The 27,791-nt window shown below is 44.6% G+C and overlaps 1 protein-coding gene across 6 annotated transcripts; it reads right to left on the bottom strand.

Moving 5' to 3' along the window:
- Positions 1 to 148: 148 nt before the first annotated feature.
- Positions 149 to 27,791, bottom strand: HMGXB3 (HMG-box containing 3). 6 transcript variants are annotated; one of them, XM_005295815.4, is made up of 20 exons: positions 27,651 to 27,791; positions 26,513 to 26,660; positions 24,149 to 24,323; positions 22,704 to 23,270; positions 21,898 to 21,996; positions 20,729 to 20,860; positions 18,627 to 19,048; positions 18,175 to 18,350; positions 17,663 to 17,760; positions 16,644 to 16,742; positions 15,353 to 15,502; positions 12,467 to 12,768; positions 11,106 to 11,233; positions 10,371 to 10,502; positions 8,575 to 8,759; positions 7,059 to 7,278; positions 5,381 to 5,514; positions 4,805 to 4,921; positions 4,041 to 4,250; positions 149 to 2,353 (listed from the first exon to the last, which is right to left on the bottom strand). In XM_005295815.4, the coding sequence occupies exons 2-20, from the start codon at positions 26,656 to 26,658 to the stop codon at positions 1,877 to 1,879; spliced, it is 3,969 nt and encodes a 1,322-aa protein (XP_005295872.2). In that variant the 5' UTR covers positions 26,659 to 26,660; positions 27,651 to 27,791; the 3' UTR covers positions 149 to 1,876. The 6 variants fall into 6 exon arrangements, with proteins under 6 accessions (XP_005295872.2, XP_065412092.1, XP_005295874.2 ...); XM_065556020.1 differs by having other exon boundaries at positions 11,106 to 11,214; positions 12,667 to 12,768; XM_005295817.4 differs by having other exon boundaries at positions 18,181 to 18,350.

The following is a 27,791-nucleotide window of genomic DNA, read 5'->3' as shown; positions in this document are numbered from 1 at the left end:
AGAAGCTGGCATGCCTCTGTGCCAGCACCATGGCTAATGCATCAGCTGTCAGACCACATGACTAATTGGCTGATTTACAAGCTTTTCTCACTGGCTCTCAGAGTCCTTAGGCTGTCAAATGTTAATAAACACTCACTTTGCCACATAGTTTCACCCAAAAAATTGGAGATAATTTATTAAAATTTATCACTGACTGAAAAAAGTCACTAATGTCTTTTAGAATAAATTAACATTTTTAAACAGAAAAACCCCAAACCATAATTACTGCATTTGTTCAGACTTAATACATTTATGTTTACAGTATGGTACTCAGTAGGTTCCCCTTCACAGAAGGGAATTTTCATCCACACCACAAGTCTCTTATCCACTCTTCTGACCACACAAGGAAAAGCCTTCCTGGAAGTTTTCCTGGTTTCCCACCATTCCAGTATCCCACCTTCTACCTTGTTTGAGCCGGACCTGACGTGTATATTTTGAGATTTATGGCCAGCAGCAGAGAAAGGGTGTCAGTGGACAATGCAAGCAGCTATACAAACAGGGTTTGAGCTGCTGTTTAAATATGCTGGAGGGAAGGGGGACTCAGCCTGGCTCAAAGGAAAATAGTGAGAGCAGTGTATAGATAGCACGGACCCATTTAAGTTTGACAGCGCTGTGGGGATAATGGCAGGATGGGTCACCACACTTTGCAAACGGCCCAGAAAGGAGAGTGGATGCAGCCCTCTCAACCACAGTCTCAGCTGGGAGAGTATTATAAAAATCTCTCTTCATGGGCCTCTCTGGTTACGTTGCATTCATTGCCTCTTGTTACTGCTGCACAGCTGTCTTTTGCCATTCAGCCCCAATTGTAGGACAAATATAAATTTTCCTCGAAGTCTATGAATGGGATGTAACAGCTAAAAGAATAAAGTGCCCAAAAAGAAGTGCGTGGAATTCAAGCGCCTTGCTGGTTTAAAAAGTTGTTGCCTTAGACAGCTCAAAGCAGTCCTTAAAGAAGTTTGTTAGCCCTTGGCTAGCCAAGTCCAGGGCAACCCATCAAGTTCAACTCTTCGGTAATGCAGACAACCATCAAGATTGAAATAATTATTACTGCTCCTCCTGTTAAGGGACTAACAGTCCTAGAAACTCAGACACACCTCTCCACAGGCTAAATACCTGCACTACTGCACTGTTACTGAACCCAGGACAACAGCAGGGAGCCCCCACCCCACATGACTGCTTAACTCAGTTCTGGGCACTAGCACCTCCTGTGAGGCTACCCAAACTTGACTATTTTAAAGCTGCAGGCCACCCAACATGATCCTTTTGAATGCATAGCCAGATGGAAGGGGTGATTCCAAAGCGGGAATGTCCGTGTATTATGCTAATCCATTCAGAGCAGAGTTTGGTGGGGACTTGGACATTTTCATCCACCTTTCTTCCATCCTGCTCCCCCCACCCAACCCTGTACTGATGATATTAACAAGGTCAGCAAACAAGATCCATGAAAACAAAAAACAAAACAAAAAAAACAAACCACCCTGTGCTTTTCCATCTCAGACATTCCCAGGGACTGGAAACTGATCCCTTCACCCCATCCAGCTGCTGTGTGAGAACAGCACATTGCACGACAAATCGACGGGTCCAAGAAGCACCTTGGAAGGGAATCCCATCCTGTAAGCAAGGATGTTAACGGAACTTATGCTCACAGCAGCAATCATGATCCTCTGGAAGCACATGGCTCTTTGGTCAGTGCAAGCAATCACAGCTTCTTTGTTTAAAAAAAGCAAAAACCAACTACCTCCTGCAGTTAAGCCTAGCCAGTCCGCCAAGACCTTGCAGCAGCCCGGCACGCCCATCTGCATGGTTAGAAAGGGACTAACCACCAGTTGAGAGCGGTTTATTCAGCAACCTCTCCATCATCTTCCTGGTTCTCTTCTTCCTCCTCCTCGGTTTCGGTCTTGATCTGTGCCACTCCCAATCGGTACAGCGTGTCCCGGATCACCACCTCGCCGGGCTGACAGCTCTGCACGATTTCATGGATCTGCCGGTTCACGATCTCCCTGCTGGTGAAGAAATCCATCAGGCGGTTGTAGAGGTAATAGTGGGTCGCATTGTCGAAGGTGATGGGCCTTTGGCGGACGTGGCTGGTTTTGCTGTCATTGATGGCAGTGAGGATGGCACTATAAGGCTCTAGCTCTTGGCACAGTGAGATGGAACGGTGCCGAGCAGTTGCATCACTCTGGCTGTTCTGCTCTGCCCCGGTGTGAACAATTCGGCGGGCTGTGGATTTGGTGACTGGGTGCTGGACAGAGTGCTCAGCTACGGTCATATCTACACTGTAGTGTTGGTCTAACAGCTCCGGGCAGGACACACACTGAGGGAGAGAGAGGAAAAAAAGATTGCATCCATACCAGCGGATTGCTTAGCAGTTTCCCTCAACCATGCCTGATCCCCAAAAAATAAGATAAAGCCCTAAAATTTCCCTGAATTAGAGAGACTAGAATAACGACCTGGAGCAGGATGGAAGCAAATATACTTGGCTTTCTCCAAAAGTCCGAGAAGGGTGGGTCCCGTACACCCCGTTGCCACCACACAGACAGTTTTAAAACAGATCTCACAAAACTAAGTGATTGGGCAACAAAATGGCAAATGAAATTTAATGTGGATAAATGTAAAGTAATGCACATTGGAAAAAATAACCCCAACTATATATATATATATATACATATACATATATACATATATACACACACAATATGATGGGGGCTAATTTAGCTACAACAAATCAGGAAAAAGATCTTGGAGTCATTGTGGATAGTTCTATGAAGATGTCCATGCAGTGTGCAGAGGCGGTCACAAAATTAGCAAACAGGATGTTAGGAATCATTAAAAAGGGGATATTGAATAAGACGGAGAATACATTATTGCCCTTATATAAATCGATGGTACGCCCACAGCTTAAATACTGCGTACAGATGTGGTCTCCTCATCTCAAAAAAAGATATACTGGCACTAGAAAAGGTTCAGAGAAGGGCAGCTAAAATGATTAGGAGTTTGGAATGGGTCCCATATGAGGAGAGATTAAAGAGGCTAGGACTTTTCAGCTTGGGAAAGAGACGACTAAGGGGGGATATGATAGATAAGGAAAAGTTATTTACTTATTCCCATAATACAAGAACTAGGGCTCACCAAATGAAATTAATAGGCGGCAGATTTAAAACAAATAAAAGGAAGTTCTTCTTCACACAGCGCAGTGTCAACTTGTGAAACTCCTTACCTGAGGAGGTTGTGAAGGCTAGGACTATAACAGCATTTAAAAGAGAACCTCCATGAATTTATCCAATTAAGTCCATTAATGGCTATTAGCCAGGATGGGTAAGGAATGGTGTCCCTAGACTCTGTTTGTCAGAGGGTGGAGAAGGTTGGCAGGAGCGAGAGAGATCACTTGATCATTACCTGTTAGGTTCACTCCCTCTGGGGCACCTGGCATTGGCCACTGTCGGTAGACAGGATATTGGGCTAGATGGACCTTTGGTCTGACCCAGTATGGCCATTCTTATGTTCTTATAAAACATCAGCAGCACATCAGTGATGTTCTAACTCCCCAGCCTCCCTATCAGGTAAGTAATAACTTTTTCTATTGGTCATGTTATACAGGTTATACCGCACTGTCCCCCGTAAAAATGCATCACATCTCCACGGTCCGTGAGTTGGATAACTACGGTATTCAAGAGACAGACTGCGCTGGTAAACCAGAGGAGTGCAAATGTCATGCAATACAGACAGTACAATTTGTCTGTAACTCTCCTCAGGAGCAACGTGTAAGTGAAGCCACAGCACTGGGCAGGTCGTGAAACATGCATTTCCAAAGGTTCAGTCATCTTAATAGGCAGAATGCGGTGCTCAAAACTCCAAGATCAGCCTAGTAACGAAAGGTTGCATAAATCACTCCTCACTATTTTTTTCAACTTTGCATTAATTGCAGATCCCACAATACAGATACCAACACTGAAAATTCCCATTATCCTCACAGACAGCATAGACTGAACAACGTAACTAACCGTTGGGGGCTCCATGGGATCAGAGAAGCATCCCTGGTTTTTCCCCCACATCTGGACAGTCAGGGCAGGGCAGCAGATATCTGCACACAATGCCACCGAAGAAGCCATATCCACCACATAGACTGGTGGCCAGTGGCGTGAGGAGACTAGCAGGTCCACGTGGTCCCGGGCACTTTCCCCTCTCACAATGTACTTTGAGCCACACACCACCTTGGAAGAAAGTGAAGAGGACAAGCATGAATTTTTGGTCTGGTGCATTGCACTACAGCTGAGAAAGGAGAATTTCTAAGGAACAACAAAGAATATAGAACAAATCCAATGTTACACTTCCTCTCCTCGGTGCGTCTGGAAACTACCTGGACTCAGCAACCTCATATTGTTTAAGATTTTCTCTCTCCTCCCCAGATAAGCTGACTGTATCCCAGGCAAGGAATGAGAATTTCCAATCCCACCTCTGTGGCAGAGTCAAGAACTCAACACCAAACATCCTCTTACTACTAGGCAACGTGGCATGAATGCTTCTGGAAGGCAAAGTCCACCCCCAAGAGAGAACCTGGCTCGTCTCTCCTCACCCCTGAACGTGGAGAACAAGAACCTAAAATTTACCACCTGCCTATTCTCAGCCTCCTGTTTATTCTTCCGAGAGAGAGAGAGAGAAAAAAAACAAAACACATTTTGTGGTAGGTCATGTGTCAGTCAAGCTATTGTCTAAGCATCTGTCAATTATACCTTATAGCCACAATGCAGTTTCTAGCCTGCCTTACCTGATGTGGACACACTTTGTAGATTTTGCCTCCTGTGTGGTGGACGGGGGGTTGTTTGGCATCTGCCCCATTCTGTACAAAGTCATAGAGAGCCAGGAGGGAGTAACAGAGCTGGTCCTAAGAACAGAGAGACCAAGAGAAAAGCCCACATTTAAATTAAGAATCAAAGCCTAGGGCTCTCCAAAGAAGGTCATGGCTGTAAGTGAAATATCACACAAGTTGTATTTAAACACATGGTAACCAACAGCCTTTTAATTCCTTGCTCAGTACCATGAGGATGACAAGCAACTCCAAGATGAGAAGCCCACGACAGAGTGATTATAGGTTTCCATTTTCCAACCCACCACGGTTGAATTTTTTCCCCCACGTGTCAATTACCCTGTAATCTGCAGGGTCTCGTCCTTTCTAATCACCTCTCTCCTTCCTAAATACAGTGGAGTGAAAAGTTACTTCTCATATTGTCGTTCTGAATAACCACCACCTCCTCTTGTCTTACAAGAAGGCATGAGAATGGTTCCCCTTCCAAAACTAGATGTGGTGGGGGCACGGCGGGGGGACAGGGAAGAGGCCTGTTACCTTCGTGTCTGCTGCCCCCCAGGGGATGCTGCACTGTGTCAAGAAATACTGCAGCTCTTCCTCACTATAAGAGTTGATCTGCTCCAGTTTGCAGGATTCTTCCTGAAGCAGCCTCACCAAAGCACTCCCACTACCTGCAGAAGCAGAAAGCATTCTCAACACCCACCCTCAGAAGGGAAAGGACACCATGTAGTTTCTCCAGAAGTGGGCGGATGGTAGCCAAGAAACACAAGGGAAGTCAGCGAGGCTACAGTGAAAAGGCGGAATATGTGGAAAGTCCCAGAACCAAAGGCAAAGCCCAGCCTGATACTGAACTATTGAGTCAGCAGATGTTTACTTTTCTAATGAGGTTTTCTGGGTTCTGATGGAATCATGACATTTAACATGCACCAATTCTAGGAGTCAGCAGGACCAAGTCACCAAAGGAGCACTCACAGTCTCTCCAAATGTTCTTTAGTAATTTGTTGGGATTAAAGTGTTAAGTGGGTATCAAGACAAGCTTGGAGACCAGTCTGCTGCATTCCCACGGCACTGCAAGTCCCTTTCTTTTAAGAACTGGCTCGGCAGCTCCAAGCCTACCCTTTGGCCTACCCCTTCATTTTTGTCTCCACAACTCTTTTTCCACACAGGCCTGCCTGCATGCTGTTCCTCCAGTGCGCAGTGCTGGCTCCCAGCTGCAGCCCCTCTCCTAAACCAGCCAGCCACTTCCAAGGGTTGATGCTCCTGTTTCTCCACCGGCTCTTCTGCTCAAGTTCCCTCCCCCAAAATTGGCCACTGTCCACCTTCTGCTTTAGGAGGGCCGCATGCTACTATCAACTCTGCCCTGCGCCTTTTCCCTGGAATTCAAACTCAGTTCAGGAATGAAGAGGTTAACTTTTTTTTTTTTTTAAATTCACTCCCCCTTAGACATTAATAAGCCCTGGGAGTCAGATCTCTCCAATGCAAGGTAAAGTTTCAGTGTCCTTACAACTCTGGTTAGGGGAGAAAGAGCTGGTAATGGTGAATCCAACTCCAATGCAAGTTATTCACTCATGGCTCACTAGTCTATATGATTAAAACAAGATGTCCTGACCCAGCATATTAAAGGCATTAACCAGAAATAAATGTAGGTTGTGGTATCGGAGCAGTATTCTGCCCATCATCTGGTCCTTTCTTCCTTTTATTCCCCATACAGACCTAAGCCACGCCCCTCTGGTGTCTCAGCAGCAGCACAAAACAGGTACTGTCTGCAGCTACAGAATACGAGTTTTCACAAAACAGAATAAAGAGTATTTTAACAGTTTCAGCAAGTGCTGAGTGTGACTAATCTCCATGTAACATTCTGAAAACACATTCTATTTATAGACTTTGATGTACTTTATTTGGAGCAATGGGATGTTCACTTAAATTTCCCTGTATCTTGTCTCCAGCAGATCACAGCTAAGCATTCAGACTCCCCTGGGTAGACCAAGTCCCCCCATTTGGAATTCATAATTAGAAATATCAAAACTTGATCTACACATCCCCCTACGGCTTTGGTGGATCTAAAGACTCCACCAGAAAGTGCCAAGCACTTCTCTTTAGAGCATCGTGTAACAAAACCCTCAGTTCTTAACTGCAGATGGGTCACCTACAGGTATCCACCAGCAGCACCCCCCGTAGCCAAAGCAGCCTTAGGAGCTCTATGGCCGCGAGTTACCTGGCACCGGATGTGCATCTAGGTTCTTGTCCTTCTCGGTGTTGACAACCACAGCTCCTCTCATCAGTGGTGGGAAAAAGGGGGCAACAATAGAGGCATCAAATTTGGTGATCGGGATGCTAGATGGGAACGCCACCTGCTCTATCACTTCTGTCTCCATCGTGGACCAGAAATCTTCCACATTTACCTCGCTGGATGACAAGAACTCTGGCCAGGTAAACTAACAGAGGTGAGAGAACAAACACATCATCTATTCAACAGCACACACGCTTCATTTCTAGACAGCTCTGTATCCACTTGTGACTTGAAACAGAAGCATAAGGCTAACACGCACACCGTCCAGAGTAGGAAGAGGAGCTGGGGGTCTCCTTACTATATATGGGGTTGGAGTCCACAGGACCTTTCTGCCTACAAGGATTCAGACCAATCTACTTTAACTAGAAACAGGGGTTACTACGTAGCACTAATCGCTTCTCTGTGCGTTAGGAAAACACCCCATGACACCTCAGAGAAACTGTTACTAACAAAATCAGAAGGATGCTTCAAAGTCAATACATAAGAGGATGGTGATCTGAGAGTTCCACTCAGCTCTCTTACACCAGAATCCTGTTGGCTCAGTGGTGTGAAAAATAGGCCAGACCCTATTTTTCCAAACTCCTTATCTAAAATATCTCTCCCCCCAGAGAGGATAACATATGGACAGCATTGGGTCAGGCTGCATGCTCCTATTAGACAAAGTCCTTGAGTGTAATGACTATGAATTACTAAGATTAGACTGAGCAAACATCTTCTTGAGACTTTCCCTGGGGGCCTGCCCCTTTATGGCCAAGAGACCTGGGGTTAGCTAGCCCTGTTTAATTAGCCCTGCCTTGCCACACCTGTGCTGGGTGTAGGACTTTAAAAGGGAGGAAGCCCAGCAGTTAAGGGCTGGCTGTGGAGGAGAACAGTTGAACTGAGTTGTGGCTGGAGAGTTAAGCCACAGGAGTGGAGCTAAATTCTGTGTTGGGTCCCCTGGAACAAAGGGCTGGGCTCCACGAGGCTGTCCTGGGGCCAGTATTCCACGAGGGGAACCAGGAGCTGATGATGAGAAGCTAAAGCCTAGAGAGGGGTGAAAGATATTTAGCGGTGTTTTATTCTGGAGCACTGGGATATGCTCCTCTGCGAAAGAAGAGTGCAATTCTCATTGATTTGGAAGGACTTTGCTGCTGGCCCAAAGGGACTATGAAGAGGCCAGCTGGGGAAAAACCAGCGTGGGGCCTGTGTTACAGCTGGACTTAGGTCATGTAAAAGTTCCCTCCCCCTTCTGGGGTATCTAAGGGCTAGCCCACGGAAGACACCAGTTGAGGCAACCAACAGGAGGCAACCAAAGGGAAGGCCCAGCAATTCTGCACCCAGCCACAAGGAGGCGCTAACTGGTGAGTCACTTCTGCACACGTGGGGCTCTCTCGGGGAAGCGACTGTAGAACAGGGACATGCTTTGTCACAAATGCTCCCTCCAAGCTTTTGTTTAATTTACCTCGACATTCTTTAGCGCCAGGACGTTTTCTGCATTCCTCTGGGCTATCTCAATCTTGGGGGCAATGCCACAGACTCCACAGATCATATCATTGTAGTCCCGGACAGTGAGGCACTCAAAGGCCCAGTAGCCACTGCACAGCAGCTCCTGGAGCTGACTCAGCTCCTCGTGGCTCAGGGTTTTCTCTGGGAAGAAAAGAGCAGGTTACTTTTGAGGTCATTTGCACGGTTTACTCAAACTGCATTCACACAGCTTTCACTTCCTAAAGCCAATGGAGAGAGAGCACACTGCTCACCAACAAAACACACTCCATAGATTTATCTCGACGAAACGTTTGGGGAGAGTTGATCACCAAGGTACTGTTTGAAGTGGCTCTTTCCTAGTCCAAAGTCGCCCCGCACCAGCTGAAAAGCTTTTCTAAGCAACAGGCCAAGTCTGGCTCTAACGTGAACACTTTCAAAGGCGAGCTCTCAGAACAGCTGGACAAGAGTGAATCTCTAATAGTTCTTGGAAGCAATTTTACTTCAGGGTGTCAGTGTCTTTCCCCTGGGGAATCTCAATTGCTGAGATCACGGATAAGGAAAAAGCCTCACAGAGGCAGCTGGACAGTTCCAGAAGAGATGTATATAATGTTTCTGGATTCCTCAGAGAGCAGAGTAGGACCACAAAACCCCCACTTAATAAGAACAAGCATCAATAGCTCAGGAAGACTGACAGTGACATGTTGCAAACAAGATGCAGACACATAGTCTAATCCCGGAAGGATTTTTAGACAAACAAGGTTTTAAGTTAACCCAAGTAACCCCTAACCAAAGCACTTCAAGAAGCAAAAAGCCACGTGTTCCGTTGCTTGGAAAGGAGGAAGTTAATGGCTATATGGGCCATTTTCTATCAAAGGCTGAATGAATAAAGGTTCAGAAAGAATATAACATTAACACTGAAACACCGGTGTCATCGGTAGGCCTATGGCTAAGGATGGCTCGGATCTCACTTCCTGAAGGCTATTCCCTGGTGCCATATCACTTTCCCAATCAGCTGGGCACTTCCAGCCACACCTCCATCTGCCCAGTGTGTGACATTCCATAGCTCCGAGCACCCACCCCCCAGGCATCAATGATCGATCTCCCTTCCAGCCTAACCTAGGACCCTAGCTGCCTTCTCAGCCTGAACTCACCACACTGGGAAGTCTCCAGGCCAGCTGCCTAGTTCACCTGATTGAACAAAGAACTCAGGCCTTATTTTCCCCCTTTTCCTTTTTTACCCCCTGCTGTTCTTGGCATTGCAAACAGATTATCTGCCCGAGTAAGCCCACCCATTTTGCCTGTAAACTGCCACTGAAAGGAGTAGTCCTTCCTTTCTGCAGAGGAGACGTTAAGGATGCCCGGGCCGGAGGGGGCTATACAATGTTATATGCTGGGAAGATGGGGATGGAGGCAGTAGAGTTCGGGTGAAAGATTGAGAGGGAGACACAGTTTTGCCCCTTTCACAGAAGATGGCAGCCACCAAACAATACATTTGACTGATTGCGAACTAGAGCCATTTCTATTGGTCTGGATACAGAGAATTCAGTATCTTTTCAAACACACACAGTAGAAACTCTCTCAAAACCAAAATCCTACCCAGCTCAACAGAAATACATTAATTCTCAGAAGGGCTGAGTTTTATAATCCAGTAGTCACGTACTACTTTGACCTAAAATTAAACCCAAACCCCTCTCCTCACAATTCTCAGAGAAGAGAGAGGTCAGCAAGTTCAGAATAGTCACTGTTTCGAGAAAGGGCCAGGGAGCACCTTACCGGTCTGTTCCTGCACAGATTCCAGGATGCTGCCAACTGCCACTTTGGGATCCTCTCCCAGTTTAATATGGTTTCGGACAGTGAACAGAAGGTCCAGGCTCACTAACAACTTGTTACCCACGTTGAACAGGCCTGCAGTTTAACAAACAAACAATACAGCAGTTACCGGGGAAAATTTAGAATTCCACAGACACCGAACATAAAACACACTCTTACCACTAAATGAGTCATGCTGAGTTTGGTTTAGAAAGTCACATACATTATGTCTAGAAAGGCCTTCTGGGGCATGTATTCCCTCTCCTTGCACTACTGTAGGATTAGCTCCCTTTCGAGTCTTGCCTTTAATTATAACAGCACCCAGCCCTGCACTGCTTTACAAAACCTACAGTGATCCCAGCTTCAATTCCCTCAGCCAACAAGGGCTGGGAAGTCCATGGAATTTCAGAATTTTTCAGCTGAGCCTGAGCGCTCATGGTCTGCAACACAGAAAGAATGATTTACTATGTGCATATACAAAGACAAGTGGGGTGTGCTCTCAGTCACTATAGGGACTAACATATACCTCAGTAAGGAAATGCAGCAGCTCACTTCTCAATCCAAAAATTCAAGTCTGGTAGGGTGGAGAGAAGAGATCTTTTCTGTACAAGGAGGACGCTTCTTTCATAGTCCAGAAGCCCCAGATTTCTGCATATTGGTCTCTATAGATTAGCCTATTGATAGCTTGTTTTTTCCTACCTGTGTATATATCCGTGAAGCTATGCAAGGCCAGGCACTGCAGATTCAAACACACTTTGACCTGGGCAGTAACCACCTGTAACCGGTTAGCAGTCAGCAACCAGCACTCCTGTGGACCAGCGAGAGAACTGTAACATACAAGCAGGGGGCAAAACAAAACAAAAAAAACAAAACACCATTATCCCACTAGCGAGCAACCACACCAGCCACTAGTTGAGGAGATGGGAAGGCAACTGATTGCCAAGATTCTTTCCAAAAACATCCGTCTGAGTTCTAAAGACAGACAGAATCAAACCTAGGCTAAACTTGGAGAGTCTATGCACAACCCATCACAACTAACAGGATCCACACAGCAAGCACTCTGACCGGCAACAAAATGAGAACAGAGAACATGTAGTATTACAGCACATCTATAATCCTGCGGCTTTACACTATTCTATCTTTCCCATCTGCCTCACTGTGCACTTCATAAAGCATCAAGAATGGAAAAATGGGATTAGCAACCAGAAGCCGATGTCAAATAAGATTTAAATCTAGATTTAACGCTCACTCAACCCGCTGAACTCGCCTGTTGTAGGAAAGCAAACCTCAAGGGTGTGAAACTTTAATCTGAACCTGGAGAAACCCAGAGACAGCTCATACCCAATCTCCTAAAATCTCAAAGTACAAAAAGGGCCATAGGGACAAGTAATTCAATGGAAGAAGAGAGTTTAAGGTTGTGGTTATGCATCATATGTTAAATTTCAAGCATTCATTTGAAAGCCAACAATCAAAGGAGTGCAAGAGCTGTGACAGGATGAGCATCATTGTTGCTGCACTTCAAAAGAATCTGGAGTTAATCTCAAAGATGGTAGCTGCACAAGGATTAATACTTGTCAGTTTTCATGCCTGGACACAGGCTGACACGATGGCGTGAGCATTCGGGACTGAAGTGTTCCGAGTAACAGAAATCCTGCAGGTCAGGCAGAGCTATGAGATGCTATAGAACTGGAATAAGCAGATGGTACTACAGGATCAGGACTGAGGTGCACGGATAGAAAATGTACACACTGCCTGCTTTTGGGTAGGATTTGCAAGTCCTTCACTTTCAGAAGAAGTGCATTCAAAACCATCACCCACCCCAGATGCAGAAAGGGCCTGAGTACATATTACTACTTCTACTCCCAAACTCACATAAGCATAGATGTGAGTAAGGCTGATCTTGGGAGCTAAGGGAAATGTGCACTTCTTACAGAGATGCATGGTTTTTGCAATGGCTTTCATATGGAGAGGATAAAGGAGTATTTTCCTCAAAGACATCTTTAATACAGAACATCAGAGTAAGGGTGAATGAGAGTCACAAATCTAAAACAGAATCTTACTTCTGTCCCCCTTTGAACAAAGGGCTGTTACAGAGGAGGCACTGCGTAGATGGAGACTCATAATAGTTTGACCAGGAGGTCTGCTCGATGGTGACCGTCTCCTCACTCACGTTGGACAGGATGAGCCGTGAGCTGTTGAGTTCGTGGATGAGTGTGAAGACCTCTGCCAGTTCCGACTCATTCTCTGGGATTTGCATTACCTTGCGCAGCAGCTGCAGTGTTGACTGGCGCTGGATCTCTTTCTGAGACTGTGTTAGGGGTTCACTGGTGTTCAACACATCAGGAAGACCTGAGCTGACCTCCTAGAAAGAGAGCCAAAATGTCACTTGGATTTTGTCAGACAAATATGGAGTAAAAAGCGGATTATGAATCCTCAACACTCCTGAGAGGTAAATAACTTTTCTATTCATTTTGCTGATAAGTAAACATATACAGAGCTATTAAGTAATCTGTCCTCGGTCAGAACAGCATAGTACAGAATCCAGAAATGCTGACTCCAGTCCCCTGCTCTGTTAGGCAATGCATTGTCTCTGCAGCTCATAGCTTTAAGGGCTGGGTTATTTATTATTTTTATTTCAGTAGAACTGATTTATAAAAATAGGCAGAATGCAGCAGTGAGGAAACCTCACCTACCATCATTTACCAGCTTCTGCATAAGCAACAATTCTTTGCAGGCCTTCAGAAAATTTGGTGATGGAGCATTACCATATAGACTGGATAATGGAGAGCGTGGGGTGAGCACAGCAAAGGTATATACACTAACATTTCTGCAAATTATTTACTTAACTGCAGGCAACTGCATAAATTCTCCTCCCCTATAACACATGGTCAGACACAATGCATGGTCCATAGAAGATAAAAATCCACAGAGGAGGTGATTAGCAACTGAATGTTAAGAGAAAACCAAGTGTCCAGCACTGAATGCTGTGATTAAAAAAAAAAAAAAAAAAAAAAAAAAAAAGTGATTATGGTGCAGTCTAGGGAAATACAAGTGACTAGCACTTCAAAGAACTAACGTACATAGAAAACGAAGAATCAAAACACTAGGGGGCTCAACAGAACAGAGAGAACATGACAGCCTCTAATCCACTTAATCAGTAAAACAAACCATCCTGCCAATGCTTCAGTTTGTGTTTCTGTCTAGCCTACTGGTAAGATAAATGGCCTGTCAAAGAAAAGGGTAGACAGCATTGATTCCAGAACAACAAAAACAAACATATTACAGGAATGTTAAGACTGTGACCCCCCCCCAAAAAAACAGGGAAAAAAAACTAGAAGTTCAAAAAACCCAAGAAGGAGAAAAACAAACCAGAGTCTCTCTCAAAAATGCCAACCCATCTTAGTGCATTAAGGAAGCAGTTAAAGGAAAGCATTATGTTCTTTAAGTATCTATGTGAGAGTTTCACATGGGGTTATTTGAGGTGTTTTTTTCTGGGGGGGAGGGGAGCTTTCACACAGTATGCAGAACAATTTTGTACTTCAGAGTAAAATACAGCTGAAGGAAACAAGTTTACTGCACAGACTGGCATGCAGCTGGCTTAGCTAGCAGGCTCAGTCAGCATGTAAGAACAGGGCAAACTCTTTGGTTTTATCCAAAACAATTTTGCATGTAAAACACAAATGAACTTCAAAACTAAATTTATAAAATCCAGAAGCAGATATTTGCTCACAGTGACAAAAACAAGCAGTTTAAGAAACCAGAGTTAATTATTAGCACTTTTAGATATAAAAGTAGCCAAAGCAACTTTATTCAAATTTAAAAAAAAAGACACAATCCTGGCTGAGAATTTGTCTGCCAACAATTCAGGTGTGGCATAAATTTGAGTTACAAGCTCTTGCAAACACGATATGGTAGTACACAATGGACAGACTGAACTGACATTTGCCACCACAGCTCAGTCTCAAAGGAGCAGCAGATTACAAACGTGGGACCTCATCTCCTTCAGACCGCACAAATCAGACAAGGCTGATGCTGCTCACTAGTTTTAGGAGGTTTTTCCCCATATTCATCTGCTCCATGAGGCATGTTTTTTAATTGCCGAGTGCCCCCAGTGGTAAGATTGAGTTCAATTAGTCTGTAGTACCTATTCTCAGAGAAAACTACCATTCACAGCTGTGGGCAGCGAATAGCCCCCAAAAGAGGTCACTACACAGTGGGTTGACAATTTTCCAGCAGATCGTTTTTCAGTCACCAGATGCTGTTTCATCAGAATCTAAACGTTCACCTAAGAACGTTAATTTTGATAAATTTTTCATTTTTACAAAAGCGGTTTAATAGGGTAGAAAAGTTCCAGACTTTCTTGGAATTAATGTTTTTACTTTGAAGTGAACAGTCCTTTACAAACAAAGAAATTTTTTGAAGTTAAAATCAGAACCAAACTTGCTATCAACCTGAAACTACATTTTTTTCCAACAATTTCATTTTTGTGGAAAATTTTTAACCCTTTTTGGTTTTGTTCTAATTCAGAGCAAACACAAATTTCAAACTGTCAATTTCCCACAGAATGGAAATTCTGAGCTTCAACCAGCTCTATATACAACCCAGAAAGCCACTAGCCAGTGGCTGGAAGCTGAAGCTAGACAAACTTGGACTAGAAATGAGGTAATTTTTTTTTTTTTTTTTTTTTTTTTAAAACAGTGAGGGTAATTAACTACTGGAACAATTTACCAAGGATTGTGGTGGATTCTCCATCACTGGCAACTTTTAAATCAAGCTTGGATGCTTTTTTAAATAAGTACGCTCAAGGAATTATTCAGGGGAATTCTATGGCCTGTATTACTCAGGAAGTCAGACCAGATAATCACAATGGCTTTGAAATCTATGAATCTAAAAGACCAAATACAATTAACTCAATAGTTCAGCAAGCGTGAAAGAACATAACTCACCAGGGATTTCACAGTTTTCTCAGCTCTGTCTTTGGCGAGGTTGTAGCCACAGCTGGGACATATCCGCGGCTTGTGCCTATTTGTGTATACATAGCTACAGGAGGGGTTCTTACACTTCCCTCTGCCACGTGATGTTGCCAATCCCAAATCCTGGAAAAAGAGAGGCAAAACTTTCTTCTATCTTACTTTCAGATGCCAACAGAAGTCTGCCAGAATAGCACATCCTGTCCCGCAATGTCTAACACTTAATTTCAGGGGACAAACCACAGGCATGGCCACTTACTTTGAGGACCAGTTCAATTAATCTGTATGCTTTAAGTCTAGTTCCAAATACCATAGATACTCGGCAGAGGAAACAAATTCAGCAATAAAGGATATTCGATCCTCCTGAATTAATGCAAGGGGGAATTACAATTGCATAAGGGCACCAAGAAAAATCCAGTTTTTAAGGGGTTAGTAGCAAATATGATTTCAAACACAACACTAAACTTTCTAATTCAATGTAGCTGATGAAAGTCAGCAATGAAACACCTAAAGCATGAGTTCTTTCAATCACACAAGGAGCCAGGATATTTCCATGCAAGCCTGAAAGTTGCAGGAGTAGAGCCATTCGCCAAGAGGAGGAGGAGCATAACTGAGAAGCCAATCACAAGGACTGTGCGACAAAAAAGTACTTTTAATACCACACAAAACCATTCAACTTTGTCACTGGCTCAAATCCAGCCCAGGTCAGTAGTGACCTGAAATCACTACCTGCTGAAGCCAGCACAGCAGTTCATGGAAAAAATGAGAGCTGGATCTGACCTCTCGGGCCAGGCCCTGTTAGAGAGGTGTCACTTCACAAAAACCACCACTGCAACAGGTGTTTCTTATGGCAGTCTCAAGAGAACATATCTCATCAGCATGGAAACTGTGGCCTACATTCTTCCCTCTAATGATGGCTCCTCCAGGACAGAGTTGAGATATTAGTACTGCCGTGTAGGGAAGTTTACCCTACCATTACCCATGCAGGAGACTGAGACGTTTAGTGCTGTTAATGCAGCACATTACATGGACAATACTTGCATTTAAAAATTAAAAGAGCCAAATCCTAAGCTGTGCCTTTGGGGCAGACTGCAGAGCCAGAAGTGATTGCTTGAGTACCCACAGCGCCTTGTCAAGTTTAGAATTATCAGGTCAAAAGCACTAACCATGAAGAGGAAAGCAAATTGCCTTTCAAGAATATTGCCACTTCTCAAAACAGGCTCAATGGTGCCCCACATCGGCAATCAAATTACCAAAAGACCCTTACCAAAGTTACGGTGCAGCTGTATTTATAGGAGGGAAATACGTCTGGTTTGACCTCCACTACTTTCACCTGAGATGCCCTGCTGGTTGGGCTGCTGTGGAGCTGTAGATTGAAAGCAGTTGAGGAGGGGGAGGGTGGGCGGAAAAGCATATAAATCAAACATTTGAAAGATCTGGCACTGATTATAGCTCACAAGCAGTAACTGTTAAAGGTGTTCACTGATCTTCTTTTAAAGCCATTAAGTAACAAAGGATTTTAGTACTTTGCAAATTATAGGGTTAAAACTCAAACTTATTCTAACAGCTTTGCTTTTTAACCAGTCAGTCTCACAGCACACATGCAAGAATAATACTTAGTACTTCTATCACACATCACATCTTCAAAGCACTAACAGATCCCCAAAATAACCCCTCCTTAGTTATCTCAAAGGGGTATCAAAGAAGCGAATGGAAGGACTAGTCCAAGACCACAGAGCAACAGACCCAGGATTAGACCTCAGCATTTCTTGCCTTCAAAGTCCTGTGCTCCAACCACTAGCCTATGCTGCCTCATATAAATCTCACAAACTAAGGGTACGTCTACACTACCCACCGGATCAGCGGGTAGTGATCGACCTATCGGGGATCGATTTATCGTGTCTCATCTAGACACGATAAATCGATCCCCAAACACGCTCCCCATCGACTCCGGAACTCCACCGCTGCGAGAGGCGGAAACGAAGTCAAAGGGGGAGCAGCAGCCGTCGATCCTGCGCCGCGAGGACGCAAAGTAAGTCAATCTAAGATACGCAACTTCAGCTACAAGAATAGCGTAGCTGAAGTCAACGTATCTTAGATAGATTTCCCCCCCACAGCGTAGACCAGGCCTAAGTAACATTAGACACAAATCCCATCATCAAGGGGTTACCAGATTTATACTCAGTTTCTACACATTCAGGTCAGAAGAGTGAAATCCTACCCTGAACCTAGCAGAGAAATCCAAGTGCAAGAGAACGTGCATTTGGAAAAGCAAGAATCACTCACCTTTCGCTCACTAATGCTAGATGTTTGTAGGACAGACTGACCCAACTGCTTCAGCGTACTGGGCTTCAGGCCCGAGGTTCTCACAGGGGAATGCTTATCTTGAAGAAGGAAAGAAAACTGCAGGTTAAATGTTTGAAATCTTTTTGTTTTACTTTGACAACTTTGGCAAATGCAGCCACGGGACACAGTGGAGCTTGCTGTTCTCTGAACCTGAACTGATCAAATCAGGCTTTGCAAATCCCATTCTGTCCAGCTGAGGGGTCAGCTGCCGAAAGCTAACTTTGTAAAGAGTCCACTGGTGACTACAACAGACCCACTGAACTCTAAACCGCCTGTAATCCAAACAAGTACTTCTAAAAGGTCTTTGTAGGGCATTAACATTGTAACATCAAGCCAGCAAGTCACTCCAAATGTAGCATTCCACTACATGCCATGTGCTAATTGCCTCCTTCTCCCCATGCTTAAGGCGATTCTGCTGTCTAAACCTATTGTGGATGGCTTCTTGCTTTTACCATTACTTGGAAAGCCCTGTTGGCTGCTGAGATGCTCTGTGCGGGCTTCCCTCCCCAAGCTAGCAGGGGCAGGTAGGATCGCTCTCATGGGTCTTGCAGCAGCCAGTAAGGAGGGCTTGGGTTTTGGTTTGCTCTTCAGTTCTTGTCCTTTCGGTGCAGCAGCAAGAGCATCAATTCTGAAAGACAAGAAGTGCCGTTGTAGCAAAAGTTCCACCTATGCCAGTGAAGTGCAGTCACATACCATAGCAGAGGGTAGAAAGGAAGAGAGCAAAACTAGTAGCTACGATGTTTTTGAAGGACTGGAGGACAAATCTCTGACCTCAGATTTATCCTGATTCACTTGTTACCTAAATGAGCCATCCAAGAAGCTCAGAGGCCAGTACCATGCACACCGCCACACACAAGTGATGGCTCAGTGTGACATCTTTATGAATCACTCAAAACTGACTCACCCCATTGGCTTTTTGACAGTGGCAGTTGGACTGGGAAGTGGACTTGTCATCTCAAGAGATGACTGTGGCCCTGTCCCTACGCTGTCTTTCTCGGGCTGCTCAAAGGAGTTGCCCTGCACATCACTATCTTTAGCCAGCGTCACTGCTGCTGCATTCCCTCTGTCCTGGGCTTGCACATTGTTGGCAAGGATGTGAGCTTCAGAGATGATCACTTCTTCCCATTCAGTCTCCTGTATCTGCTCCTGAACAGGCACTGCATTCAGTAGCTGGCTGACCGCTTCAGAGCTTTCCAGAGAAGACTTGGTGCCATCCTCCTGAGCAGCTGTCTGCCCTGTGGCTACTGGCTGCTGGCTTCGTTTAGCCCCTGGTGCTTTGAGGGGGATCCCTGAACTCTGCTCAGCTTTGCCTTTCGGTTGCTTTTCCTAGAAAGAGAACAAAAAGATCAGAACAGGGCAGATGTTTCAGAGCTCCAGACTTTCACATCCAAAACGTATTCCTATCTTGGCTGATCCGCTGATGGGTACTTAACATTGGCTAGAGGAGCAGCAAGGCAAGGGTCTGAGCAGTACACTTGTATATAAAGCCAGAACAAACTTTCTCTCTTCATACACTGAGATCCTTGCTAACAGTACATACAAAATGTTCTATCCCGTCATGCCTTTTTCACAAACACTTCTCATCACATAGCGTGAGGCCATGTCTATACTACAGGTGCAATAGCAGCAGCACCACTGTAGCGCCATATAGTGTAGACCAGGGGTAGGCAACCTATGGCACACGGGCCGAAGGCAGCACGCGAGCTGATTTTCAGTGGCACTCACACTACCCGGGTCCTGGCCACCGGTCCGGGGGGGCTCTGCATTTTCATTTAATTTTAAATGAAGCTTCTTACACATTTTAAGAACATTATTTACTTTACATACAACAATAGTTTAGTTATAGATTATAGACTTATAGAACGAGACCTTCTAAAAACATTAAAATGTATTACTGGCACGCGAAACCTTAAATCAGAGTGAATAAATGAAGACTTGGCACAGCGCTTCTGAAAGGTTGCCGACCCCTGGTGTAGACACATGCTATGGCAAAAGAAGGGGTTTTCCAGTCAATGTGGGTAATCCACCCTCCTGAGCAGCAGTGGGTAGGTCAACGAAAGAATGATTTCGTCAACCTAGCCACATCTTTCCTGGGGGTTAGGTTGGCTTAATAATGGCACTCGGGTGTGACTTTTTTCACAGCTAGATTGTTCCAAATTTTAAGCATAGACCAGGCTTTAGTCATTTTTTAAACCCATCAGCATTACTATCAAAATAGCCACCTGAGAACTCATTCATCCATTGCTTTCTCTAAATATGATACCCTCTCTTTTACAGCTCCAGCTCTTAAGAGCTGCCTTTTCCACCACACCCAATCTAGGAGCTAAGTATACTCAGCGAGCAGCCAGGTCTGTTACACACAGGACCTTGCTGACCCAGACTGTAGTGGGGAGGAGGGTGGTGGTTCTGGAATTCCTGTGGCTTGGCGCCCAAGTGATCCAACTGTCCTCTGTATTTTGAAGTTTGCTGTTTGTTTCCCTTTGAGATCATGGTAAAAATGCTGTAGTGGAATCTTACCCTGCTAAAATGGCTCCATACCAGACAAGACAATGCTTGTTTTGTTTACCCACCTGTCTATAAAAAGACCATGAGACAAGTGGTTGAACTGAGTCCCTAAGTTCATTTGATGCTGTAAGCAGGTTTGGGGGGCATCTTTCAAATACTGGCATCATGTTGCAGTCAGAAAGCAAGAAAGGAACAGTGTCCTGTCTAAGGGTCAGGGCTTCACAAGGTTGTCCCTTTTATTCATGCTTACTACATAAGTGGCATCCTCAGCACAGAGACAAGAAATCCAGAAAAGAGCTCTGTGATAGAAAACAAGTCTAACCATCTCACTGGTGACTTGCTCTTCTGCCAGTATCTCTGCTAAAGGACAGGGATTCGCTTCCTCAGGTCTCTGACTTGCCTGGCACACAGACTTTGGGGTTTCACAGGTATTTACACAAGTGTCACTTTCCAGCTAAGACTCAGTCATTAGAAATAAAAGAAAGTTATGTGGAAAGGTACCTTTGGGATCCATTTCCCTCCCAGGAAGTTCCCGCACTTTGGGCACTTTGGCGGTTTGTGTCTGGTGACATAAGTAAAAGAACAACCAGGATTGGTGCAGTTTCCATGGCCCCTGCGGGTGTAAGTGGTTGTCTGAAACAAAAGGGTTGCCAACAATTTCTTTGCAGAATTAGGTAAATAAAGCCACCTCACAATCATCATTCTCTACCGGTAAGCACTCAAACACTAACTCCATAATCACCACAATCCTCCATAAACCAAGTAATACTACACATTTTACAGATGACAAACTGATGCACACAAAGGTCAAGTATTTTGCCTGTAAAAGGTCAGTGAAAGTCAGGGTTATAGTCAGAACCTAGAGGTTCAGAGATCTAGGTCCCTTTACTGATCACTTAAATATTATCAAGGCCCATGTTTCCTGCGGCTGTGCAATTTGGCATGAGATATAACCCTTGCTGCAGGAGGTAAGCTTGCATTTTTAAAAATTATCTCAATCCTTTATAAATGTGAAGAAACATGAACCAAGCGTAAGCGGATTCATTGCCATACCAGTCTGCAAATAGCCAAGAGACGTGAACTACTCTATTCATCGCTGTGGGTGCTAACTGTAATATCTGAAGGGGACTCTTAAATTGTGAAATATCTCACCGATGATGATTTTAAAAAAAATCTTAACTGCCTTCCATTTCTCCTTAGGTACCAAAAGCCTCAATTGTGTCTCAGTAGAATTACCAGCCCCTCCATCTTCCTCAGTCAATCTATGCAGTATAATCATGCGCCATTACAAAAAAATGTGAAGACTAAAATAATCAAAGTAAGCAGGACAGAAGGTGGTTGTATTGACTGCATTATTTGTTTCCATATGCATTATAAAATTCAATTTTTTTTTTAAAGTTTATCTGAAGCTATTGCACTAGAGTATACAGGAACTTATAGGAGAGAGGAAGTGACAGCCATCTGGTCAAGGTAAAGGAGCAGAACATGATAAAACCTCTTAAATCTATGTCTAGGCTAGGAGTTGGAAGGTGTCAATATATGTACCAATATATGTTAACAGCCTAACATAGACAAGTTAGTGTGTCTTGTCTACCTTAGGGAACTAACACTTTCCATACACTACTGTAAGTAAGCCCTAAGAGAAACATACAAGTTCCTCTTTTACTCACCAGTTTGATTGATGTTGGGTTCTCCACAACAGAGTGAGCTGGGAGAGGTAGCATAATAAACTGTGTGGTAGGCATGGAGGAGCTGCTCTCATCTGTGTCCTAAAAATAAAAAGAGGAAGAGGAAAAGGTACGTAACAGACAGGGGGACACATCTAGCTAGCCGTGTTCTGCCCTTTTATTGAGGGTCTCTTCACCATGCGATTTAAGAGCATATCATACAATAGAGCAGTGAGGCACCAGCAGTACAACTAACAGGATTTCAGGAGTGAAGGCCTAGTGGGAGTGCTCTGCCAATTGGATTATCAGATTGTCACTCTCTTCACAATCTAAGCACTATGAAAGCAACATACTCTGTTCCTAAACAGAAACTGCTTTATGGCACTGAATCCTTAACACCACCAGGGTGTTCAAAAGGAGTCCTCATTCAGTCCTCTGCAGCTGGGAAGTTAGCCACGTGGGACAGAGAGATAAAACACAGATACCGTAGAACACTGCTTTAGTATATCTGTGGAATCAAACCCACAGCTCACAGCTTGATCCAGCACTTCATCTTTTAGGCCTGAGGTTAATAGTGGAAGGGAGGAGACGAGACACTGCACTGCATTTCTGACTGACTTATAATGAGCAAAGATTGCTGCTTCCATCACTATTGATCTAGTTGAGCTGTGGAGCAGGAGTGGTGTAATTTATTAATGTCACTTTCAGCCAGCATGAATCACTATAAAGATTTTAAGCAGCTATAGGAAAAAATCAGGCAATAAGTTAATAGAAATATAGAGTTACTAGCAATCACTAGCTTAGCTTACCCTCCCGGTCACCACTGCTACCACAGACAAACCATCAGAAACCTGGGGTTGTGCCACAGCAATGCTCCCATTGGAGATGTCTCTGCAGCTGCTAACCAGAGTCTCTTCAATAACCACGCTAGTTGTCTGATATGGATGTCCCTCTCCTATTTCCAAAGAAGCCTCATCCAGGAGGATATCTCCAGTCATTTTATCTGCTATGGGTCTGACATAATGAGAGAGAATCTCTGAAGCAACTACTTCTTCTATAGTGTCTGACTGACCAAATGAGGCAGTCTCTTCTGCCAGTCCTTCAATGGCAATGCACTGTTCAGAAATGCCAACATGGCTCGAGTCCACAGAAAGGATGTTTTGCATGGCATCGTGGGCAACACTGGTGATGTTGGTGGAAGCGGTTACTCCTTCAGATGCTGTTTGGCCCTGTGCCACGCAGAGTTCTAGATGCTGCCTGCTCCTGTCCTCTTGAAGAGTGGTTTTGGGGATAATTATGTAATCCGAACGAGGGAGGATTTTACGGAAACCTGGAATGTCTGGAACTACTGCCGTCAGAGTGGACAGCTTGGAGTTCTGTTGACAAAACAAAGTATGGAATAGAGGAGCAAGGGACACAGAAGGAAGTAGGTTTGGTTCATGATCATGGATAAGAGGTGTTTATTTTTTAAGTGCATCCATTACAGTTCAAATAACTTCCAAAGGCAGATTGCTGGCGAGTCCTTCACATCTCTAACAGAGCCTTCAGAATCCCCCCTCTTCTTATCCCCTACATTAATCCCACTCATCCTGGAGGCCTTACCAGAAAGTCACTTTTCCTCTGACCAGTAGGTACTGGACAGGGCCCTTTTGAAGTCTGCCAATGCTGCTCCTTCGCTAGCTGGCTGGAGCAACAGAAGAAGTTACCTTCTTTTCACCCCCAAGACTCTACAACAATCCTAACCTAAGCAGGACTACAGACCAAAATCTGTAATTAAGTGTCTCTCTCCCACATAATCATGATCTGCATTGCCACTAAGCCAGACATATTCTAGGCCTGGTCTAAAACATCTCTCTCATACATATAGTTAGTCTGCGTCTGTCCTTTTACACACTGTGCTTTTGTCAGGTTACATTACACTGTGCACTATAATGTGACTTAGTCCAGTGTAATCAGATATCATTAGACTCAAAATGCTTTGCAAATTTACAGAAAAGGGGCAGCTCTTCAATTCTAATGGAGAGGTCATCTCAACTACCTCTGAATACACTGGAAACGATGCTTATTTGACACCAAAATCAAATTTACATTAGGTAAAAAAACAGCTGGCAACTCAGGATTTTTCCTAATATTTTACTCATCATATTTTCAAGAGAAAGCAAAGAATATAGCAAATGATGATTCATATAAATAAATAAATAAATATGCCTAGGGATGGCAGGAAATGTGAAGCTATTTAAGAAAGTTGACTTACCGGGTCCAATCCTTCTTTCTCCAGTTTGGCCTTTTCCAAATAGTAGCTTTTTTCAGCCACACTGAGCAACCTCCAGCTCTCACTGATCTTCTTGTTAATTTCAGATTGGGGGAGGTGGGGGAGCTCCTGCTGTACTTTCAAGTATATATCATAATAGTACAGGAGGTAAGCGGATCTGAAACACAAGTGGATACTGAACTTGAACTCTATTCCTTAACAACACACCTGAAACAAAAACACCACCAGTCATATACTGGCCTCAAGGGCAATTATGAGAACTTTTATGGGCTTGTTTTCCATAGACAGCCAGAAAAGTCTTTATTAATAAAAATAAAGACACGTAAAGAGACTTAGGGGACTGGGCACACAGACCAATATCAATCATTCAACAAAATGTGAAACATACTTGAGTCACTAACAGTGCTTTAAACATTTAGTGGGCATAAAGTGGTAGATCACAAATTAAACATGCAATAATTGGGTACTGTCAATGGATGACTGGCCTCTTAAGAGGAGATGGGCCTCAGACCCACTTGTGACAAGATCAGATCAGCTCCACAGGTGGGAAAATGATTTTGGTCATGTGATAGGAAGGTCATGTGACTAACTCAGGCCAAGCCTGGGGATATAAGGAAGAAGCCAGTAATACTCTAGGCAGGACAGATACCTGGGAAACTGGCTGGTCTGAGTAAGTAGTTGCAGGTGAGTGCTACAGGGAATAAAGGAATTGTTTAGATTAGTTTAGCTCTAGAAAGGAGGGCTGTGAACTCTGGATTCCTGATTCTCAGAAAGAATAAGACCAGTAGGATTATAAATAGGACCCTACTAAATTCATGGCCATGAAAAAACATGTCATGGACCATGAAATCAGGTCTCCCCCCATGAAACCTGGTCTTGTGTGCTTTTACCCTATACTATACAGATTTCACAGGGGAAACCAGCATTTCTCAAATTGGGGGTCCTGACCCAAAAGGGAGTTGCAGGATGGTTGCGGTATTGCCACCCTTACTTCTATGGTGCCTTCAGAGCTGGCGGGCCAGAGAATGGTTTGCTGTTGGCCTGGTGCCTAGCTCTGAAGGAAGCACCCTGCCAGCAGCAGTGCAGGAGTGACAATACCATACCATGCCACGTTACTTCTGCACTGCTGTCTTAAGAGCTGGGCAGCTGGAGAGTGGTGGCTGCTGAACGAAGGCTCAGCTCTGCAGGCAGCAGTGCAGAAGTAAAGGTGGCAATACCATACCATGCTTGCTTCTGCTGGCGGCAGCTCTGCCTTCAGAAATGGGCTCCCAGCCAGCAGCTGCCACACTCCAGCTGCCCAGCTCTGAAGGCAGCACTGCCACCAGCAGCAGCACAGAAGTAAGGGTAGAAGTACTGCAACCCCCTCCCCAATAACCTTGTGACACCCCCCACACTCCTTTTTAGGTCAGGACCCCTACAATTATAACACCATGAAATTTCAGATTTAAATTGCTGAAATCTAGTTTTGTTTTTTTTAATCCTATGACTCTGAAATTGACCAAAATGGATTGTGAATTCGGTAGGTCCCTAATTATAAAGGAGCGGGGGTTGGCAGGGGCCTGTTCAAAGAGAGAACTGTTTGAATTGTGGAGCCCTTGGTTATACGATTTTACTGCCTTTAAAATATTAAATGAAAGCAAAGGAAAATAAGTTGCGGTAAGTGCTTTACCTGTTCATGACTCAGCTCTATTTTATAACCAAGGCTCCATGTACTCAGTGACTATGTTGGCCTAAATTCTGCCACACTCCAGAGCAGCAGACTAGAAATTCTATCAGACTCATGTTTTAAAAAGACTTATTTAAAATGGCAATACTAATGTTTAATTTGATAAAACATTCTACTATGACCCTTAATACTTTAAGTTGTCATTAGGTGTCAGTCAATACCCGACTGAGATGAATGAAGTTGCTCCCCATTAGAGCTACAGTTTCAGGCTGTTTGCAACTCATAACAGGCAACATAAGCGAGTTTTTTAGCTCCCCTTACAGTTGCAATTTTTTTTAATGACATTTTAGATTCTGGAGTGCAATTCTGCAGTAAAGAGGGTTCACCCCTTCTCCTCCCCCCCAGCCATGGAATTGCAGAGATTGCAGGACTCTGGTCAAGCAATAGCAGTTATCAGAAAGGTATGGTACATACATAGCATTATTTCAAAGTGGTAAGGCTATATTCCTGTATATAGGATATAAATGTGCTCTTCTGAGCTGAGTACCAATTCTTTAGGGCAATAAGTAAACCAGACCAAGTATACTGCAGAGGTAAGTCTTATACCAAAGGTAATGAATACTGCTCCTAAACTGTACAAAGCTCGAGATTAACTAAGCAAGGAAGACAGAGGAGCTCACCTGGGTTTTTTGGCCTTTTCCCCTTGATCTCCAGGACTTTTGTATTTTTTCTTCTTCTTAGATGGTACTGGAGATGCATAGGTGTAGGTGCCCTCTATTTCCTCCATCACAACAGTTACTTCAGTGCCATCATACTGAGCCTCCATTGCTAAAACAGACCATTTAAAAATGCATAACTTCAGAAACTTCAAACACTTCAGTTTTAGTAAATTGTCTTTAATTCATCTTCATAAACAGAAGACTGCACTGACCCTTCATTCCATTAACAGATCAGATATTGAGATTTATTTTCACTATTCTATTTCTTGAGTTTTGTACAGTACAAAACCACAGAGGGACACTAGTGGACATAAGTACAGCACAGACCTCCAACGTATTCAAGGTAATCACAATACGGTACTGTGATAAGGAAGATTAGGTGGCTCATGGGACCAGCCCTTTTCCTTTAAATTGCTAATTCAAATCCAGCCCAGGGTAGCTGCACCTAAAAGTTGTTATGCACCAGATTTGGGGGCAGCCACCATGAAATGAGTTTGATTTTTTTTTTTTAAGCCCAGGTCTCAGTGGACAGTTCCAAAAACCACTTTATCTGATTGTCCAGGTTCACAAAAGCAAGGCCAAACATTGAATGAGCAAGGAAGCTAAACAATCCTTTTATCCTGCGAGGTGTCCACTCCATGTATTCTGAAGCAGGCTTTATTAAGTAAGTACACGAGCGTCAGGATCCACATGACCACCACAGCAGAACAAAATCCAACAAAATACAGAAAAAGGCCCCAGCCCTGCCTTATGCCTCGGCAGGACACAACCAGCTACACAATGCAAACCTGCACTAGAAAGTCATGCTGAGGTCTGGCTTAGCTAGCACGTTCCCTAAACTCGACCACTCTGCCTAGGCAAGACCCAGGCTACAAGCAGCGCACGGTCTGCCCTAGCAGCTCCACGAGGGCGGGCGGCGCTGTCACCTGTCACGGGGAACAGCTGTCTCAGCCAGTAACGCGCCAGGCGCCGCTGAGCCCGGGGCTGCTGGGGGAGGGGGGGTGGACAACCGGGCACAGCCCCGGGATCTCCTACGAGGCAGCGGGAAGCGCCAGGCCGAGGTTGGGGGCAGGGCGCCGCGGCCCCGGCGGTGACTCACTTGGCAGCACCGGGCGAGCGCGGGCCGGTCACATCCCGGCCGGGGCACAGAGTCCGGCGCAGCAGCGTGGAAGGGGGGGCAGCGGCGGAGCGGCCAGCGAGCGACATAGGCGGCCGCGGGCCCGGGAGGCTGCGCTCGGCG

Source organism: Chrysemys picta, chromosome 8 (genome assembly GCF_011386835.1).
Source record: "Chrysemys picta bellii isolate R12L10 chromosome 8, ASM1138683v2, whole genome shotgun sequence".
In the NCBI taxonomy this organism is placed as follows: Eukaryota; Metazoa; Chordata; order Testudines; family Emydidae; genus Chrysemys; species Chrysemys picta.
This window is presented reverse-complemented; position numbering and strand designations above follow the sequence as displayed.